A 19,194-nucleotide genomic window follows, 5' to 3' on the forward strand; every position below is an offset into this window, starting at 1 on the left:
CTTCTTCCGTTATCCACATTTCCAGAGTTTTAGTTGTTTCAATTATTAGGCTGGTAATTAAATTATAGTGAAGCTATTAATAAAACAATATGTGGTGGGAAAAAAAACCTCAGCACAGAGAACAAAGTGTTTAGTTATGACATCGTTTTACTGGACGCTGAAAGTCTTAAATTGGCGCATATCAGTCATCTAGCAACAAGAATTAAATGCTGTAGCGGATGTTAGACTTACTCAGAAATGCGGGGAAAATTTTATTTTTATTTGAGTTCTGGAATATTTCTAAGTATTAAAGTGAATTTTTGATTAGGTTGATAATTTGTCAGGCCGTTATCACCAATCAGCTATGTTTAACCTCTCTACCGCTGATCCTATGGTCCTCACACCAACCGTGACAAAAGTTTTCAGTTGCCCCCCTCCTCGACTCGTGTCACCTACCGCCCTCTTTTGTGTTTTTTCTAACACCCCCCCCCCCCCCCTCCCCCCTCCTCACACCCGGCTCTATTCTCTGACTCATCCATACAAACTACTGCATCGTCTCTCAAAGTAACTCACTCCCCTCTGCACCTTCAGCCTGTCTCCTCTCTTCTCTCCATCCATCTCTAACCCCTCAACTGCAGCTTGACGTACAGCCCGAGCGCCATCATGCTCTGGAAATCCCGAACTAAAACTGACAACGCGCAGGTAAAGTTTTATTTTCATTGGTGGGCTCTGTGAGTCTGTTATGTTTTATATAGAAGCGCGTAAAAAGGTGCACACGTCTTTTTAAAATGTATTTATTTTTTTTATGTCAGAAGATAATTTAAGTCGGTTCAAACCGTGAAATACTCAAGGTGTATTAAAAAAGTTGAAACAATTAAAATAATTTAGATTTTTAAACCATCCCTCTAAAATTTCGTGCGTAAAAAGACTAACTTTTTAACGTAGACGTTAAAAGAATCACGGGAGATGATTTCCTTGTTGAAAATGTGAATTTTTGAGGGATATTTACTACTAATAAAACCCATCTGGGGTCTTACTTCGTGCGCAAAGCCTGCATGATGCTATTTTAAAAGGCAACAATAAAGCTAACGGTACAATCAGCGTGGGGCAAAACAAGCAAGCGAAGGAATATATCTCTTTAAGAGAAGTGGCTCCTCTCGACCCCTCCCCTTATTCTGCCGGGTGCGCGCAAAACCTATAAGTAGTGCGCTCATGGAGAGGCTGCAGGACTCTGTGTTGTGTTGTACGCGCGTGTTCGTATCTGGCAGCTGCTTTTCATCTGCGCGTAAAGAGCTCCGGCAGACAGAGAGATAAGGAAAAGTAAATATCAGCACCTCTGAATTGAATGGACCTTTAATAAAGGCCTGGATTACATCTGGGAACATTTTTTGTGACACCTTATGAGCCGTGGGAAGCCTTCGACTCCCGTTGAATTTTAAATTTTGGGGATCTGTCCAGACTGGTCCAGATGTTAATCCACACCTATTCAGCTATGGTAAGTTAGACAGAGTCGTTCTGGGTTGTTTTTTTTTTGTTTGTTTTTTTAGTATTTTCAGGGCTGCTGGTGTCTGTTAGTCGTTACTGTAACACAAATTTACAAGGATTTTGTTTTTTGCATTAGAAATGTCAGTAAACCTTATAGAACGTGCGTAAAACAATTGCAGCTGGCGGTAAAACAAATTAACAAAATTGGAGTATATTAAGATACAGAAAAAGACTTAAACAGTGCGTTGAATTCTTTACAGCAGCTGTCAGCTTACAGAGTAATAGTAATTCATGTTTATTGTTTTCTAAATCATATAAGATTTGTGGTTCAACCGTTGCTGTTAATTCGGTTTCCTGTAGAAGTGGTTCCAAAGAATCACAGATACTTCAAAAAATTTGACTTTACTGACACTGCGCCGCGCATCTGTCCCAGAGATGCTCTTTGTCTGTCTGCACACGGTCACAGCAGCTGAGACAGTGACCATGAGGAGTCCACACGGTGGAAAGATGCTCATCTTTTTCTGTGTTTTGCAGTTTTTTTATATAGAGAGAATTTGGGGAATAAAATTTGAAATGCACAAGTACGCACAATCAGTATGAGTAATTGTAGTACTGAATATCGACCTTGATCACAAATATGAAAGCCCATAATAATATTAATTTAAAGTTATTAGGTTGCATTTCTTTGAGAGATGATTTGAGTGGGTTTTAATGGCCTGGCAGCAGTCAGTCTCTCTGACATGTTTTATAGTTATGTACCAAAGCGGATCCCGGCTTACATTCTGTGCAGCCGGCCTCCGGGTTCTCCCAAGGATCTTAATAAAAACGCATGGGGAACCATCCCTGAGCCACTGTGGTCCCAGTCTCAGGAACAGTCTGCCTCAGGGAATGGTGGACTGCACCTCAGTGGAGATTTAAAAAAAAGAAAAAGAAAGAAGAAGAAGAAACCCGAAGACATAATTATTTTCACTTTTACTTAAGGTGTCTTCTCATTTGTGGCCCATCAGTTACCTTATAATCTTACCTTTCTTCTCTTTCTTTATTTTTTCTTTATTATTTATGACTCTCGTTTGTTGACATTTTCGATATTTACAGTGTATTTTTTAATTTAAAAAAAACATTTTGCTGTTTGTTGTTATAAAACTTTTGCAAATATCTGTTTGTCTGTTAATTGTTTTGCCCATTCTTTCCTTGTTGCCCGAAATGCACTTTTTCATTCATCTGTGGGTGAAAGGCGGTGCACGAATAAAGCTGTGCCGGGCTGACCGATATCTGCTTTTAAGGCGGCATTTTTGGCAGGGAGATAATGGACATTGTTTCCACCACAACAGCATCGATCAGGTTGACCCAGCTTTGAGAAAAAAATCAAATTTCACCGGGATGCGTGTGTGTGTGAGCCCAAATGTAGGCTAGGGGACTACATGTTTGCACACACACACACACACACACACACACACACACACACACACACACACACACACACACACACACACACACACACACACACACACAGAGCGTGAACATACTGGCATCTCTTTTAATAAGAGAGGTCAAACTTGTGAAGTCACATTGAATTATCGTTTGGTTTCGCGCGCCTTGCCAGCCTGAATGAACCCCTCTTTTTCTTTAATTTTCACTCGTGGGGTCAGTTTGTGTTTGTTGACGCAGTCCCTGATTATTTACAGATGGAGCCTCCTCCCGGAGCGACGTGCTGCTGTTGTTATTGTTGCTGTGCGTTACCTGTCCTTTGTGCAGTTCCTTGGTGGCAGTGACCTTTCTGACACTTTTCAACAGCGATGCCAAGGGCGTCTTCTGCCACGGCGCATCACTTCAAGCGCAGCTGCTATTTCCATCCCTCCCTAATGAAATGGAAATATTTATTTATGGATTCACGACTTTTATTTTGGACACATTAAAACTTTTTTTCATATTTTAATTTTGCGTTTTTGTGACTTATTTGTTTCTTTTATTTTTCCTTTTTAAAATCTCGATTCCTTTATGGAAATAACGCTTTGGTTTAAAATATTTTTTCTCTGAGCTCAATGTTTTTAACCCTGAAACTCTGAGCACGTTGAGCTCCTGATATGAAACAAACTTTCTGATTCTCTGCAGGACCGCGCAGACGGACTAAGCGGCTCTTCGCCGAGCGGGCGCCTTTCCCAGCTGTCCTCCCTGAACCAGGCCGCCTACTCCTCGGCTCCCCCGCTCTGCCACACTCCGGCCTCAGACTTCCAGCCTCCCTACTTTCCACCCCCCTATCCACAGTCTTCACTGCCATACTCTCAGAGCCAGGACTCTGCTTATTCCCACCTGTCAGACCCCTACCCCTCCATCAACTCCATCCATCAGCACCAGCAAGCAGCGTGGCACTCGCAGAGGTCGCGCTCCGAGGAAGGGGGGCTACTATCACAGTCTCACCGGGCTTTGAGCCTGGACCCCCGTCGGGAGTATCCAGCTGTCCCGCGGCTGCTGCACGGTCTCGGGGAAGGGGCTGCAGCTCTCGGAGACGGTCCTCTCGGGATGCACCTGGGACATCACGGCCTGGATGATCTTCAGGTGACTTTTTTGTTTTTCCGCTTGTGTTGCGTTGGCACTGCTGCTCGAGAAGTCCGTGCGTAAAAGTCAATCGGCACACGATAAAGACGCACGCATTTTTTCTTAAAACGCTCGTATTTGTTGTGCTTCAATAATTATCCTTTACGACAATGAAATATTTTAAAATTAGCTTATGTAAATAAATACTACTAAATTCTACTAAATACTAGAAAACGCGCAGTGCGGCGAAAAGGCCTCAGGGCAATTTATCTTTAATTCCAAATAAGAGTTTATAAAGATGCAGGCCACACTAAAACATCTACATAAAAAGCGAAACGTGTAATTTACAACTCTGGTAATTAATTTAAAAGTATTTTTTATGTTATTTATTTGTTTTTTTATTTTTTAAAACACCTTCAGAGCTGCAGTTTTATATTTTTCCCTAAAAATTGATACTTTAATTTTAGCGTCTGACACAGAAACAGCAAAGGAAACAGCAGCACGCTGATTTCTCAAGACAAGAGAAAAATATTCTTTAAATTTCTAAATCTCTACATCTTACAGTTGTCTGTTTTCCTGCTTTATCCGTTTGTGCTGGACATGATCAATAACGACATGTCTTAGATGGTTTTTATATCAGTTAATGTTTCAGTTTTATTACTTGAAATCTTTTTGTATATACGTTTTTTTTCTAAGCTTTTTTTAATGGATTATCCACAATAAAAACGATACCCTAAAATATGAATATAAAAAACTGCATTCGTTAAATGAATGATAGCAATTTGGCCTCACTCCATTTTATTATCCACTCCAGCATTATCCTCCGTCTCGCGCAGACACAAAGTGATTCTGCAGCCTTTTTGCCTTCTGCAGGTTTTTAGGGGGAGAAGAATAGTTTCTATGGTTTATTGAGCAGTCAGCTTCCCTGCAGCAGGTGCAGCTGCAGACGCTGTTTGTTGCCTCCTCGCAGAAGAAGAAAAAACACACACACAGACACACACACACACACCGAGACCAATTGATCTGCACGGTCATTAATAGAAAAGAAACGTCTGAGAGGAGCGCCGGGCGAGGAGTCAACCCGGGCATGTTGCTGTTAAACGCTCCCACTTGACAGGGACTTTTATTTGATTAATGGATTATATCCTCCGCGTTTGAACCCTCTCATAGTGTCAGCACAAAGGAGGCAACATGAGACTCGGGCCCTGCAACATGATTTTACTTTCAATCAGAGAAAACTCCAAATGTTTCTAATTTAGTCTTTGAATCGCTGAGCCACACTTCACTTATCAGTAAATCGCATTTTCTTAAGATTTAAAAAGATATATTTATTTATTTTTACCTAACACATATTATGCAGATGTATTAATGATTTTTATGTTGCTTTATGTTGCTTTTTCTGTCCAAAAAATAGCCTTTGTTCCAAACGTTTTATTGCTTTAGGCTTAAAAGAATTGAAATGAAGTGACATGTCTTCTTTTTGATTAAACAGAAATGTAAACTGCTTTGTGCGTCACAACTTCAACTCATTTACTTTCTCTGTTGCACAAAACAACTTGCACTAAATCAAATTTGCTTTTATTATTTACTTCGATATTGATGGTGCTCATATGTGCTGTGAGGGGAAAGTAAATGTTGGACCTTCCATCTTGCTTTGGCCTGAGAGAGACAAGCTGTATATCTCTGTGTGTGTCTCTGTGTGTGAGTGTGTGGTGGCTCTGAGGCCGGTGGATAAATGATAGTGACTGTCTGTCTGTCTGACACAGGGAATGGAGGAAGGATCAGCCTTGGGCATCCTCGACCACTCTGTCATTAAAAAAGGTAAGAGGTAGAAGAGCTGCGTGTGCGTCTGTGTGTGCACGTGTGCGTGTGTGTGTGTGTCAGAGAGCAAGAGAGAAAAGATCAATTGTGTATGTGTGCATTTGTGTCTAAGTGTGCACCTATATAATTGTGCCATACACGCTGAAGGGGATTTTGTGTTTAGGGGCACTCCAACACCAGCCTCTCTCACTCTCTTGTACTCTCTCTCTCTCTCTTACACACACACACACACGCGCACATGAACACACACTCTCTCACACACTATAAATAATTCTGTTTTGCTATTTCATTTGAAGTCAAGAAGTCCTCTAATACTCAGCTGCAGACTTCACCCCAAAGGCACACATTCTTAATGAACTGTTCATGGTCATATGAGAGTGTGTACGTGTGTGTCTGTGAGTGTGTGTGTGTTAGGCTTAGAGTGAGGAGCAGAGAGAAGTGGGGCAAGGAAGAAAAGGGAGGGGAACATGATAAAAGAGGAGTTGTGGAGAAATTTGCAGAGTACGATCACACTAATATTACCGACTCCGAGTGGCAGAAGACACAGGGGCGCGATTAGAAAATTCATGTTGGATTTGTAGCTGGTGTCGAGCGCGATGCTTTGAAAACAGATAGACGCCCTGCTCAGGTGCATTTTTAAAAAAAGGGAGGTTTTGCACAAAAACAGGCTAAAGATGGCACCCACTGTGTTATGAAATGACTGACAGAATAAGAGAAATAACACTAAGCAACATTGGTTCTTTGTTGTATTTCTTTAGAACGAGAAAAACTTCAAATTTAAACATGCATGCACAATAAAAAAACAAAACAAAAACATTCTGTGCTTCTTTTACTGCACAAAACCTTAAAAATCCTAACTGGTCTGGCCGTCCACACCTTAAAGTTTCCCCCGAAACTGCTGCTTGATTTGGTGTAATTCTCCAAATCAAGCCCTGGGAGCGGCTTTACACATTTCTGGTTTCATTCAGACTGCCTGAATCTCTCTGCTGCAGTCATCTGATGAAGTGACAGTGATTCCACTTGTTTGCCAAACGCTTAGAATTGATCAATTACCGCAGCGAGACTCTCCACGGCGAGCACTCGCAGCAGATAGCAGAGCAAACCTAGAGCCCTCATGAATAAGAAAATCCATGGGGGAGAAAAAAATGAGATAGAGTATAAGGGGGGAAGAAGACAAGCAAGGAGGGAGAAGGGGGGGGGTACGACAAGTGGGAGGCACACGAAAGAGTCAAGCAAGAGAGTGAAAGATGATAAGAGAAAGAGAGGGAGGGGCAGGGAGATGACAAAGGAGGGGAGCTTTGGAGAAAAACTCTGCTGCTCTGCGGCCTCGTCGCCTGGCTAATCGGCTCGTTGTGAATGAGGCGATTTTAGAGATTGTGTGCAGTTTGGGGGAATCTGCGCTGCACAGCAGGGAGTTGCAAAGAGGCCACCCGCCGTTGAGCACCCTCTCAGTGCAACGAGGGAGCTGGCACGCCAGCGTTAGTACAGTTTTACAGACAATGTTTCTTTCAAAAGACTGAAAGGAGAAGATAGATTGCAGAGCCATGAGGCATGGAACGACCACAGGAAGTGAGGCTGAGGGAATTATTATTACATGAGTTAAATAAGTCCTCAACTTCAACCTTCAACTAAAAGATCTGATTCTTTCACATGAAAGAGACATACGTGCAGATTGATTCAAGGTTTCTTTAACCAGAGATTCTTTTGGATTTCTAAGATCTTTGACTGCTTCATTTTATTCCTTAACCTTCAAAATTTTGAGTCCTGATCATTGAGGACAGCTAAGCCTAACACTGTGTGTTATCGCAGTATGCCTTCTTCTTCTCCTCCTTCGGATGTTCCCTTCAGGGATTGCCTGCTTGACTGATTTGCATCCATCTCATCCTCTGTCACACCAACCCTCTGCATGTCCTTGGTATCTGAATATGAGATTTTTGAATAATTATTAATAATTATAAGACTCAAAATGATGAGCATCAAAATCTATTTATGCTCCCCTCCACAAAAATATTGGCTTAGGATTTAAAGTTTCTCGTCATCATCATCGTCATCGGTGATACTCAGACTAGAGATTTAACTGTGTGTATCTCACCTTAAAGGACTGGATCTCCTAAATTAAAATAAATAAAATAAAACAACATATTTCCATGTTCTTTGGTCACTTAAAGCGCTCATCACAAACCACATAATCCCCATTTTGAGACTATCCAGGGACCTTTATAGCCTGTCAGCCCTCATTTCGCTCTCTCTGTCTTCATTTCCTGTCCTCTCTCTACCGTTAACTCTATATAAACATGTCTATCTCTCTCACATCGCTTCACTAAATCCCAACAGTTTGAGTTTATTGTTGATTTTGCACGCACAACATTGCAGTGAAGGAGGATGGAAATATGTCTGTGCTGCTTATATTCAAATTTAAAAGCAAAATAATTCACCAAAGACAGTCTCTTCATAACTCTGGATGACATATAGTTAGCAGTTTTTATTACTGTGCACATAAATCGTTTCTAAAGGAGCATGCTGATGTTTTAAAAGTCATTTGGCCACAGTGTGTGAATACGGAGAAAACTGAATCTGTGGCAGGAGGCGAAAATTATAGACATATAAATCTGAAAACACTAAAGATTAAAGCACAATGAGAACACATTAAACAGACGAGGAGCAGATCTAAGGACTCTTTGTATCCTTCCAAGGAAATGCAGTCTTAAAGCAAATCGTCTGACTTCCTTCACTCTTCTCAATTCAGAGGATTTCTGCTCAAATAGAAAGTAATTTCATCATCGCCCAACATAAACATTGGAGAAAACAAAATCTGCCCCTGCCCCTGCTGCTCAGGTAGCAACAGGTACACTGAGTGTTACACCCGAGTAGCCTTCGATTGCTGACTCTGGCCAGTCACCTGAAGGTTTCTCTGTGTAACTTCTTAGCTCGATTTAAAATAGTTAAGTGCAAATTGAGCTCTTCGAGGTGCGAAGCGAAGCTATTTAAGAATGCGCAGTTAAAATGCAACCACCTGCAGCTTAAGGAACAGAATCAACAAGCAGCGCTCCAGAATTAGAGCTGTCGACGCAGGGGAGAACATTGCACTGAATAGATTAATCAGGAGGGGAGGAGCACGCTGTCACACAGTCATTCACACAACACAATCGTCGCCACACATGACATATGTTAAGATTGATGATCTGTATCCTTTTATCCCTCCTCATCCAGTCTTTGTTGCTTTAATAATCACCTTTCATCCCCCTTTTGCCCCACAGTTCCCATCCCGTCCAAGTTGAACGGCTCGTCCCTGTCCGCCTTGTCCATCGGTAAGGAGGGTCTCGGAGTGGGGTGTGTCTCCAACCCGGCAGAGGTCTTCTGTTCAGTCCCGGGTCGCCTGTCGCTGCTCAGCTCCACCTCCAAGTACAAGGTGACAGTTGGGGAGGTGCAGAGACGCCTCTCCCCACCTGAGTGCCTCAACGCTTCTCTGCTGGGAGGAGTCCTCCGCAGGTGAGAAGCAGACGGGGAACGAGAGGGTGCGACTTAGATGTAAAGATGTTTTTATTTAGTTGGGCTTTAAAGATTAAAGCACAAGAAAAATACAAACCTTTTCTTTTTTTAATGAATGGAAAAATGCTAACTTTACCTCATTAGGACCCAAAAATGCGGTAAAACGGAGCAGTCCCCAGCAGGAGCATCTGTTACTGGTTGAACTGGTTGAATTTGATCTTCTGTAACAGGGATGTCACACTAATTTTACATCATGGGCTACATGAAACCTAGTTTGATCTTAAGTAAGGCGTCAGGCCAGTGAAACTCTTCTTTCTGTCAGTGTAAAGAAGTTCAACTACACATTTAATCCCAGAGATAAGAAGAAGCTCCGACAGCCCGACTCTTTGGACTTAATTTGTAAGAAATTAATATGTAAAATTACAGAAAAGATTTTGGTAGCTTTCAAGTCCAAGACTGTTAGGTAATTATAAAACAGAAAGTTTTTGTTAATTCACAGAAAATGTAAAAAAATAAAAATAAAAAATCTGTATATAATAATAAATTTCTGCATTTGACGGTGAAAAAACAAGAACTATTCTGTCATTTAAATGTTTATAATTAATAAATTTCTTTGGTATAGTATGAGTGTCCATGGAGGAGATCTTCATCTGTAGGAAAAAGCTCTAAAACATGATACAAAATACAGTTTAAAGTCCAAAATATTTGCTCTTCTCTAAATTTTCATGGGCCGCCCTTTGTGCCGGATTGAAGTCTTTGCTGGACCCATTCTCGCCCCTGGGCCTTATGTTTGGTACCCCTGCTATATAATACGCTTTACCTTCTAGGTGCTGCTTTATGACACAACACAAAGCAGGAAAATGCACATGTGACTTGTTTATCTTCTTCAGAGAGGTATAAAAAACCAAACAATAACCAGGATTTATGGGAAATGTAGTCTAGAAACACTACAGCACAAGAAAACTACACAGGAACTACATTTTCCGTATTTTTGACCTTTGAGCGTGGGATCAAGTTACCACTCCAGTCAGGCTCTTTTATCATCAAATAGAGGAGAAATAATAAACGAGGACCAACAATGACCATGATATTTAAAAATGAAATATTTATATAATGGCAATAATAAACAGAGTCTAATAATGTTTAATATTATGATATTATGAATTATGAATCACACAGCTGTCATTTCAGTTCTCTCTTCTGCACTTCATTAATATCTCTATTGTGAATTCTTTTTGGCCACATTAATCATGTCGCGTTAGTTATTGTAACGGTCTCACTCTTTACAATACACGCCATACATTAGGACGTTTCTGCTTTCAGCTTTTCAGAATAAGATTGATTTTAGTCTAACTACAGGACCAGCGCCGAGGACCCAAAATGGGTCATGAGACTAAATCACAAGAGAAGCAATGCGGTTTAATGAACTACGGCCTCGGGGCGAGAGAACAACTTCATGATTTGAGTTGCAGGCTGAAATACTTTGAGAGGACATAATTAAAAGATCTAAAGGGCCGTAAAAACCCAGTGCCTCCCCTGCAGAGAGATACAGATACCCCAGTGATAACAATACATCGCTGCCTATCACTTTGAGGTACCGCTGCTTAATCCACTTTATGCTTTTGCAGATTAAGAAATGAACCCTATTCCAATTATTTGGTACCTGGTTACTTTGGAAATTGGTGCAGTGTTGCAGATTTTGAAGATATTTGTTTTATTCTGTATGTTTGTTATGATTTGGTTCATTTTTATGAATAAATGAATTTATGAGAAATGAATATTTTAACGTGTAAAACATTACAGTTTGTAAAGTGGCTTAAACTCGCATATGATGCATAAATCAGTCCCTATTTCATATTAATATGAAATGTAGAAATATTTAAGGGATTTTTTGATAACACTGCCTTATTATGCTTCTTCTAAAGTAGTATTTTTAATGCAGAATATCTTTTTACACTGTAGAATTACTTATTTCATATATTACTGCCCATCATCTACCTTAAATTTAAAGGTTATTGCAAAGAAAATCGTATGTGTCTCCAAACATAAAGTCTATATGAATTATGTGTTGAGGTCTGAAGAGCTTTAGTAAATCAACAATGAGCAGGATTCATTGGCTTTAAATTTTACTTGAATATAAAGAGGCAAAGCAGAAAAACATTGAGAAGAATACTGGATAGCATCAGAGCTGACAGGGAACATAGGGAGAGTTTAGCTTCGTGCACACACACACGTACAGAGGGACACAAAGAAGCACACCACAACAAAAGTCATAAAGACAAACACACTCGCACGCACGCACACACACAAATACACAAGAAGCATCTCCTAAAACTGCTCCCTCTGTTTCCCTGTCCCCCCCTCAGGGCGAAGTCAAAGAATGGTGGCCGCTGTCTGAGAGAGCGTCTGGAGAAGATTGGCCTCAACCTGCCCGCCGGGCGACGCAAGGCAGCCAACGTCACTCTGCTAACATCTCTAGTGGAGGGTAGGAAAAACACACATGCAAACACACACGCACACATATATACACAGAGGCACGTACACATATACAGTGACCTGCATACATCCTGACAGATAGAGACACATATTCACACAGCAAAATCCCTGCGTGAGCACACATGAATAAACAGCCACAGCATGGATGGCTGCATGCGTGCGCACAAGTGCACGCACATACACACACACAAACACACACACACACACACACACACACACAGACATGGAGGGTGTCCTTTAAAAAACTGCAGCTGTAGCCAGAGAGCAGTGAACTGTTTGAGTGGTGAAAGTGAGCGAAGTGGTTAGTGAGTTTATCTTGACCTGACCCGAACAGTCAGTTGTGTATATTTAAAAGTCTTTATCTGAATAATTACTTGATTTAAACTAAACTGAAGCCCTGAACGTGAAAAAAACAACAACCCATAAATCCATGTGCAAATTTCAGCTCGAGCTTCTTTTTAATCCAAACTCCCTCTTCTCCTCGTTCAGGTGAGGCCGTCCATCTGGCGCGCGATTTCGGTTACGTGTGTGAAACAGAGTTCCCAGCCAGAGCCACGGCCGAGTATCTGTGCAGGCAGAGCGAGCCGGACCAGCTCCCAACGCGACGCAGCATGCTGCTCGCCACCAAGTGAGTGGCTGGTCTCTTCTTCTGCTCATTTCACTCTTGAATTAATCTTGCATGAAATAGCTTTTAAAGCATGAGGCTGGTGATATTCAGCGTTTCTTCTTGCTTTCAACTAACAAAAACCAGCGCCATTCTGTTTCTCAGAAGTGGTCAGACATGAAGATTTAAAAAGTTAGTTTGTGTGTTGTTTGTGGACTGCAAGAAGAATGATGAGATCATTATAGTTGCCATTTAAAGAGAACTCCTGTTAGGTATGAAGGTCTAACAGATCACGGTCGAATGCTTCTAAAAGGCTGATCTTGTTTCTTCTCAGGGAAATCTGTAAAGAGTTTGTGGACCTCATGTCCCAGGACCGCTCCCCGCTAGGTGCCAGTCGACCCACCCCCTGCCTGGAGCCGGGCGTCCAGGGAAGCCTCACCCACTTCAGCCTGCTCACCCATGGCTTCGGTACACCCGCCATCTGCGCGGCGCTCTCCGCCTTCCAGAGCTACCTGATGGAGGCGATCAAATTGCTGGACAAAGGAGAGGGTGGAGGGAAGAGCCACCACGACAAGGAGATGAAGCACCGCAAATAGAGGGAGGGGAACACATGTGTGGATGAATGCATGGATGGATGGATGAGAGGCAGAAGGGAAGAGAAAAGAGGGAGAAAAGACTTGACTGACACCCTCTGCATCTTTACCTTTGCCCTCAGGATACAAACTGAGACTTTTACCTCCTCGAAACCTCTATAGCCCCTCCCCTCTCACTGAGGAGGCGGGGCTTATGATGATATCTGTACTGTAATGTGTGTCCACAGCCACCTCGCTCAAAATGACGCATGGACCTCTCTTCTCAGTAGCTGGTTGGTGTCACGATGGCGTCTTTTCAGGATGAGTTTTCACTTATGGCAGTATGCTTTTGGTTATTTCCCCCTGCCTTTTATTTACTTTGGTAAACATGCCACTATTATGTGTGTGTTAGAAGCCCCCGCTGTCATCACACACACACACACACACACACACACACACACACACACACACACACACACACACACAAAGAAAGTTTTAACTGAACTCATCTGGGAAGCGCCATAAGCCATATCCGAGACAAAAACCTGCTCTTTGCCCCTCTCTGGAACTTTGGAAGCCTTTTTGATCCATCCGATTGGACAAACCCAGCTTCCATTTGTAGTCCTTCATGGTGGGTGGTCATGGGAAATCGAGTTCTCTGGATTCTCTAGCAGCAAGGGTGAAGGAAGGCACGAGAGGCAGCTAAAGAAGATTTGTTTTCTTTTATTTTGAAGTACTGCGTGTTGGTAACTTAAGAAAATAACACAAATCATTTTGTACTTTCTGTGTATGTTTATTATTAATGTTATTACTGTTGTTATTATTATTGTATTACAGCATAAATGTAATATATTATTAAAGAATTAAGAACTGAGTGGTGGAGTTTCTCGTTTTTGATACAGTATAAAAAAAACAACAACAGCACCTTGAGGTGCAGCTGAATGGTACTGGCCACTGCTTTTATTTGCCTTGATTGTAAATCTCTGTGCCTTTTATTTTTATTGATCCCCATGGGCAAAGTTCCAACAGAAATGTCATAGCAAGGACTGCATCCAACACCTAAAGCTGCAGTAGGCAAAAATTTGCACAAGGCACAATAAATCCTAAATTTGAGGAAGAAACAAAGAAAAAAAACCAGCCTGTGCTCCTCTACCTCCCACCAGATGAGCACAGGGACAATGTATGTGCTTTATAAGAGGTAACGCATAAGAGCATACTGACTCCTGGCTTCACGCATGACTTAGACCCTGCTCTCAGAGGTGAAAGTCTTCAGAGTGTCAAACCAAATTGGCTAAAATCTTCAGTTACAGGCTGGTTTTTCTAAAGCTTGAAAGCAGAGCCCAGAGGAGATGCAGGAGTCTACTTCACTCTCAGAAAAAATGTCACAAAGCAATCACCCCGAGCCCAAAGTGACGCCGTTAGGACCAAAAGCCCAAACCCAAAAGAAAAGTTACATTTACATTATTAAACAGAAAATCAGTAGATGTTAGGATCAGTCTGTCACTGACAAATTTCAACAGCAGCCAGATACTGCTAAAAAAAAAAAGAAAGAAAATGAAAGGAAAACATTTTAATCAGAGTATCAAGTCAGTAAATATTCTGGGATATTGATGTGGTCAGCTAAGTAGACGAGGGGGTTGTTAATCAGTTTCAGCTGCTTCGGTGTTAATGAAATTAAAAACAGGTGCACTTGAGGGGCAACAATTAGACAACCCCCAAAACAGTGGCTAGGGGTCAGCGTACCTATAGCACGAGGCGATACTTGGACCCTACAGAGTGTGTGTTAGGTAATCTGGCTCCTCTGGGATGGCACATAAATAGAGGTCATTTCCACAAGTTTAGCTGTGTCTCACCACAGTCTCAAAAGAAGGACAGTTACCCAAGAGAGCTGGAGAGGGGAGGGAAATGTTGTTAACCCATTAGCAGCACCGGAATCTGCTCCTTTGTCCAAAGAGGAAAATGATGAGCACTGCACCTGTTTTCCTCCCCTCACCTCAACCAGTCTCAAAAGATAGCTGCCCCTCTCTGTGCCTGGTTCTGCCAGGTTTTTCTTCCTGTTAAAAGGGCGTTTTTCCTTCCCACTCTTGCCAAGTGCTTGCTCAAAGGGGGTTGTTTAATTGTTGGGATTTTCTTTGTATTATTTTCGAGTTTATAATTTACAAGTGGCTTCCGGCAGCTGTTGTTGTGATTTGGCACAAAATAAACAAAATTGAATTGAATTGATTTGAATTGCCAGACCTAAAAAATGGCCTCCAGCAGCACTGTTGTGACTGTCTCTGACCATTATTATTATTATTATTATTATTATTATTATTATTATTATTATTATTATTATTATTATTAATAAAAGCCAGAGAGAGCTTTTGGTTAGTGAAGCCATGTTTTAAATCCTTGATCTGAATCCTCGAAGCTTTTGTTCTAAAACCACATTCTGGATCATTTTCCTTTCTGATTCTAAAAATGACAGTAATTTCCAAAATAAATGTCTTTTTTTTTCCCAATTGTACATGTACATAATCTCCTAAATGAGAATATAAACTAATCGAAAAATTGTTTACTGAGATCACAGAGAGAGGAAGCCAAAGACCGTTCCAACAAAAAGACTTCCAAGCCTTTCAAGAGGATTCAGCCTCTGATGGAGGTTCAATAAAATTCAGATTTAAGGCACTTATACCTTGGAATAACTTTCGGACCTGGAAGCTATGTCCATCTTTTATACTTTCTATGGCTCCCCAAAGGCCCCAAAAACCGTCAGTGACCCTCTTTTGCATGCAGGCCTCCATCAGAGGCCCCTGTGGAGACAGCAGTGTCACAGCTGCAGCCCTGAGCGCTGTACCTGGGAGTAGTACGACCTCCAGCGCCCAACTAGGCACACCTCAGCTTCCCCTCAACCCATCTGTCTGTTCCACGCGTCTCCCACAGACCACCGCTCATGCTCAGTCCTTCACTTTATTTAACCAGAATGAGACGCTAAGCACAATTACTGCTTTCCAGGGAACGCACACATACATGTCGCCTGCTCATACATTCTCAAACATCTCTACCTGCCGTATCTCCCCTTCTCTCCTCCCATCTCATTACCCTCTTGTGTGAGCGCCCTCACCCCTCCCACCCCATCCCTTCATCTCCGTCTCTGTAACCTAACTCCCCCCCCCCCCCCCCCACCACGCCTTTTCTCTCCCTCTATCTGACACTCAGCAGGGCCGCTCTCCATCTCTCTCTGTGCCTCCAGGCAAACATATGCTGCTCTTCCCGTCAGATTCCGGTGTGTTTGAGAGAGGAGGGATTGTTTAATGTTTATTAATCACCTGTCTGTGGCGGAGAGAGGAGATGGGATGATGGAGCCACACACACGCTGCCTCTCCCTCTCTCATACACATGGGTTTACAGTCGCTCTAACACACACCAGCTCAGCTGTGAGGTTGGCCTGGTTTTCTTATTTCCAGCTGCATGCAAGTGTGCTCGTTTATTGTAATGCTTCTGATACGCAGACAAAACCGATGAACTTCTTGTTTCAGCTTCTTGTTAGTGAATCACAAAGATTCCTTTCTTTTATTTCCACTTAAAGGTTCAGTACTGGACAAATTTTTAGCAATAAAAGGATTTAAATTAGATATAAAAAGGTAAAAATAAACATATCCAGAGTTTAAAGTGTGGACCGTGGTCCAGTGGTGGCCCTCTAAACCATTTAATGCTTACTGAACGCAAGCCTGAATACACTTGATTCATTCTCAGTTTATATTAAACTTTTACAGTTAGAAATCCATTTTTAATCTGTTTTTCTTTATATAAATTTGAGCTGTTTCACTTGATAAAGCCTTCTACTGTATTTTGTTGTCTCTAATTAGTTAAATGCATTTCATGATTTAGTTTTTCCTCATTGAGGTATTTATGTTGCCAAACTTTGCTGTTATTGAGCTATTCTTTAAGCTTTTATATTTAAGGCTGTGTTTGGGGGTTTGGCTACTGTAACAGAAATTCTTAAACTTTTGGTGTAAATGAAGGATATTTTATACTTTTGCAGCGGCACAGAATGATCCAAGGATGTATTTCTCTTTAGTATTTTTGCCAAAAAAATAGAAAAAAGTATTTAAAAACTCAGCTGATGTCCAGAAAAGTAACCACTTCCTCAATACCAGTGAAAAACTAAAAACCAGGACAGTGAAGATAGTTAGCAACATAAACCACCGTCCTCTGAGCAGATAAACTGCTTTTTTTTTTAGCCTTTCTAAACACCATCTTTGAATATTTAGGGAGAGAAAAAACTGAGACTGAGCAGACCAACATCGATCTGAAACTGTTTTAGCTATTGTAGCAAAAGTTTACGAGGTTCATCTACTTCTTTTTTTTTCTTTGTGCCCCTCTTTAAAAAAAACAAACCCAAACTTTATCTACTGTTCGGACCTTGATGTAGACTGAATTGGTTAAATTTAAGTCCTCTTATGGAAATTTATAGCTAAAAAACTTCATAACTATTTTATACAAATGCACGAAATTGACTTTGGATGAGAATACTTCTCTTTAAAATTTGAAATGACAATCTCAGGGTGTATATATCAAACTGAACCAATCAGCCGTATGCAATCTTCTCAAATTTCAAGTGAAAATGTAGTTTATAATTTATTTGTATGTGAGGTTGTGAAGTCAGTTGTTCTTTGTTGTTAACCCTTCTTCTGATTACAATATGAACACTTTATTTTGAAAGCCCATTGACTGGTTTGACTGGTCTCTCTGTTAACACCAGAGTAGCTGCCCTGGTATAACCTTGTTATATCATCTTAAATGGAATCAGATTCAGGGGAAGTTGTGTTTTTGTGCTAGCTTTGAAATACCTGCTCACGTGATCAATCAGGACACCTGTAAAATGTAACCTGACTGATAATTAATGTTTAATCTCTTCCTGACAGGTAAATCAAAATGTGGCAGCTCATATTTAACAAACCACACACAGGGCTCACTAGCAAACAATTTCAGCTTGTTCAAAGGTAAATATCATTTAACAGATGCGCGCGGCGATACATTTACCGACATACATAATTAAATCAGTGAATAATGTTTGAGTGAAATCTCAGCAGAGGATTGGAAATCAGCTTGTGCTGCAGCTCGGATTGTGTAGACACACCTGAGATTAACACACCATAACTGGCTGAGCACATTTAACATCTGCCAAGTTAAGCTGTTAAAATAAAAATATATACTGGAGATATGAACACAAGTGTGCAGATAAAGGAAAAGTTTGTGTTTGGCAGAAAGAGAAGATTATTTAAAAAGACTACTTTTAATGTATTTGTATCCAGAAGAAAGAATTACCACAAAATAAGCATTTTTTTAAAGGTTAATACCATTACTTAAAAAAAGAAAAGAAAAACTCAATGAAATTTAGGACAGCGACAGACAAACAGTGCATGATTGTGAAGGTTTATTAAAGAAGTGAATGTTTTGGATTTTATTGAGTGTCAGAATAGTTTGCTGTAACCCTGCAGGTTGTTGTTTCTTTCTTTCTTTTGTTTTCTGGTATGTGGACTGTAACGTGTAGAAATGAAGGAGCAGTTTGTTGTTTGTATGTCTGTGCTGGGCTCTTGTTCATTTCATTCTCTTAAACATGTGAAGTCAAATTGATCATTGGTGGTCAACTGAACCCTATAATAATAGAATATGTCCTGTGTGTGTGTTTAATTCTTCTTAAAAGCTTGCAATTAGGGAAATAATAATAATAAAAACATAATTGTAACCATCCATTTTTGCTGTTGACCTTTTTCCCCTGCCCTGAAAGTCTTTTTGGGGGGTGAAAAACATGTGGGACAAACCGAGTGTTTGTGTGGGACACGTTAACAGTGGTGGGAGGAAGGCACATCTATTTGATCTAAATGCAACTTTTGCAACTCTTTTGCTAAGTGAATGCATTAAAACTAAAAGGAAGCTTAGCTGCTTTCTAGCCTGGCAACAGTAATAGAGGATGCACCCAGACTGCCAAATGCATTTATTTATTTTACACTTTTTCTGTTCATAATATGTCTAACAACAAAATAGATAACCCATCTATTTCTCAGAAAATACTGTTGCTTCATTTTCATCACGTCCAACAAAATCTGCAAAGCTTGTGACTTCTTGGCGCTTTAAAGGGCAGGGTGCTAGGTGATAATAATAAAAAGCTTTCCCTTCACATGTTCTGGGTAAAAGCCAGACTCTTGCATAATCAGTGAAAATGTACGA

At 40.9% G+C, this 19,194-nt stretch overlaps 1 protein-coding gene across 2 annotated transcripts; it reads left to right on the plus strand.

The window, feature by feature from the left end:
- The first annotated feature begins 541 nt into the window (after positions 1-541).
- Positions 542-13,855, plus strand: tfap2e (transcription factor AP-2 epsilon). Of its 2 annotated transcripts, none has more exons than XM_004548919.5 (7): positions 542-681; positions 3,577-4,020; positions 5,766-5,820; positions 9,078-9,309; positions 11,676-11,794; positions 12,295-12,433; positions 12,744-13,855. In XM_004548919.5, the coding sequence occupies exons 1-7, from the start codon at positions 643-645 to the stop codon at positions 13,003-13,005; spliced, it is 1,290 nt and encodes a 429-aa protein (XP_004548976.1). In that variant the 5' UTR covers positions 542-642; the 3' UTR covers positions 13,006-13,855. The 2 variants fall into 2 exon arrangements, with proteins under 2 accessions (XP_004548976.1, XP_004548977.1); XM_004548920.5 differs by lacking the exon at positions 542-681 and adding an exon at positions 1,210-1,474.
- Positions 13,856-19,194: the final 5,339 nt, after the last annotated feature.

Source organism: Maylandia zebra, linkage group LG22 (genome assembly GCF_041146795.1).
Source record: "Maylandia zebra isolate NMK-2024a linkage group LG22, Mzebra_GT3a, whole genome shotgun sequence".
In the NCBI taxonomy this organism is placed as follows: domain Eukaryota; kingdom Metazoa; phylum Chordata; class Actinopteri; order Cichliformes; family Cichlidae; genus Maylandia; species Maylandia zebra.

Bases quoted from the DNA above. Each gene is read 5' to 3' on its own strand.
- tfap2e (XM_004548919.5), top strand. From the start codon at position 643: ATGCTCTGGAAATCCCGAACTAAAACTGACAACGCGCAG. The intron at 682-3,576 runs GTAAAGTTTTAT...GATTCTCTGCAG, and splicing joins CTAAAACTGACAACGCGCAG to GACCGCGCAGACGGACTAAG. The intron at 4,021-5,765 runs GTGACTTTTTTG...TGTCTGACACAG, and splicing joins ACGGCCTGGATGATCTTCAG to GGAATGGAGGAAGGATCAGC.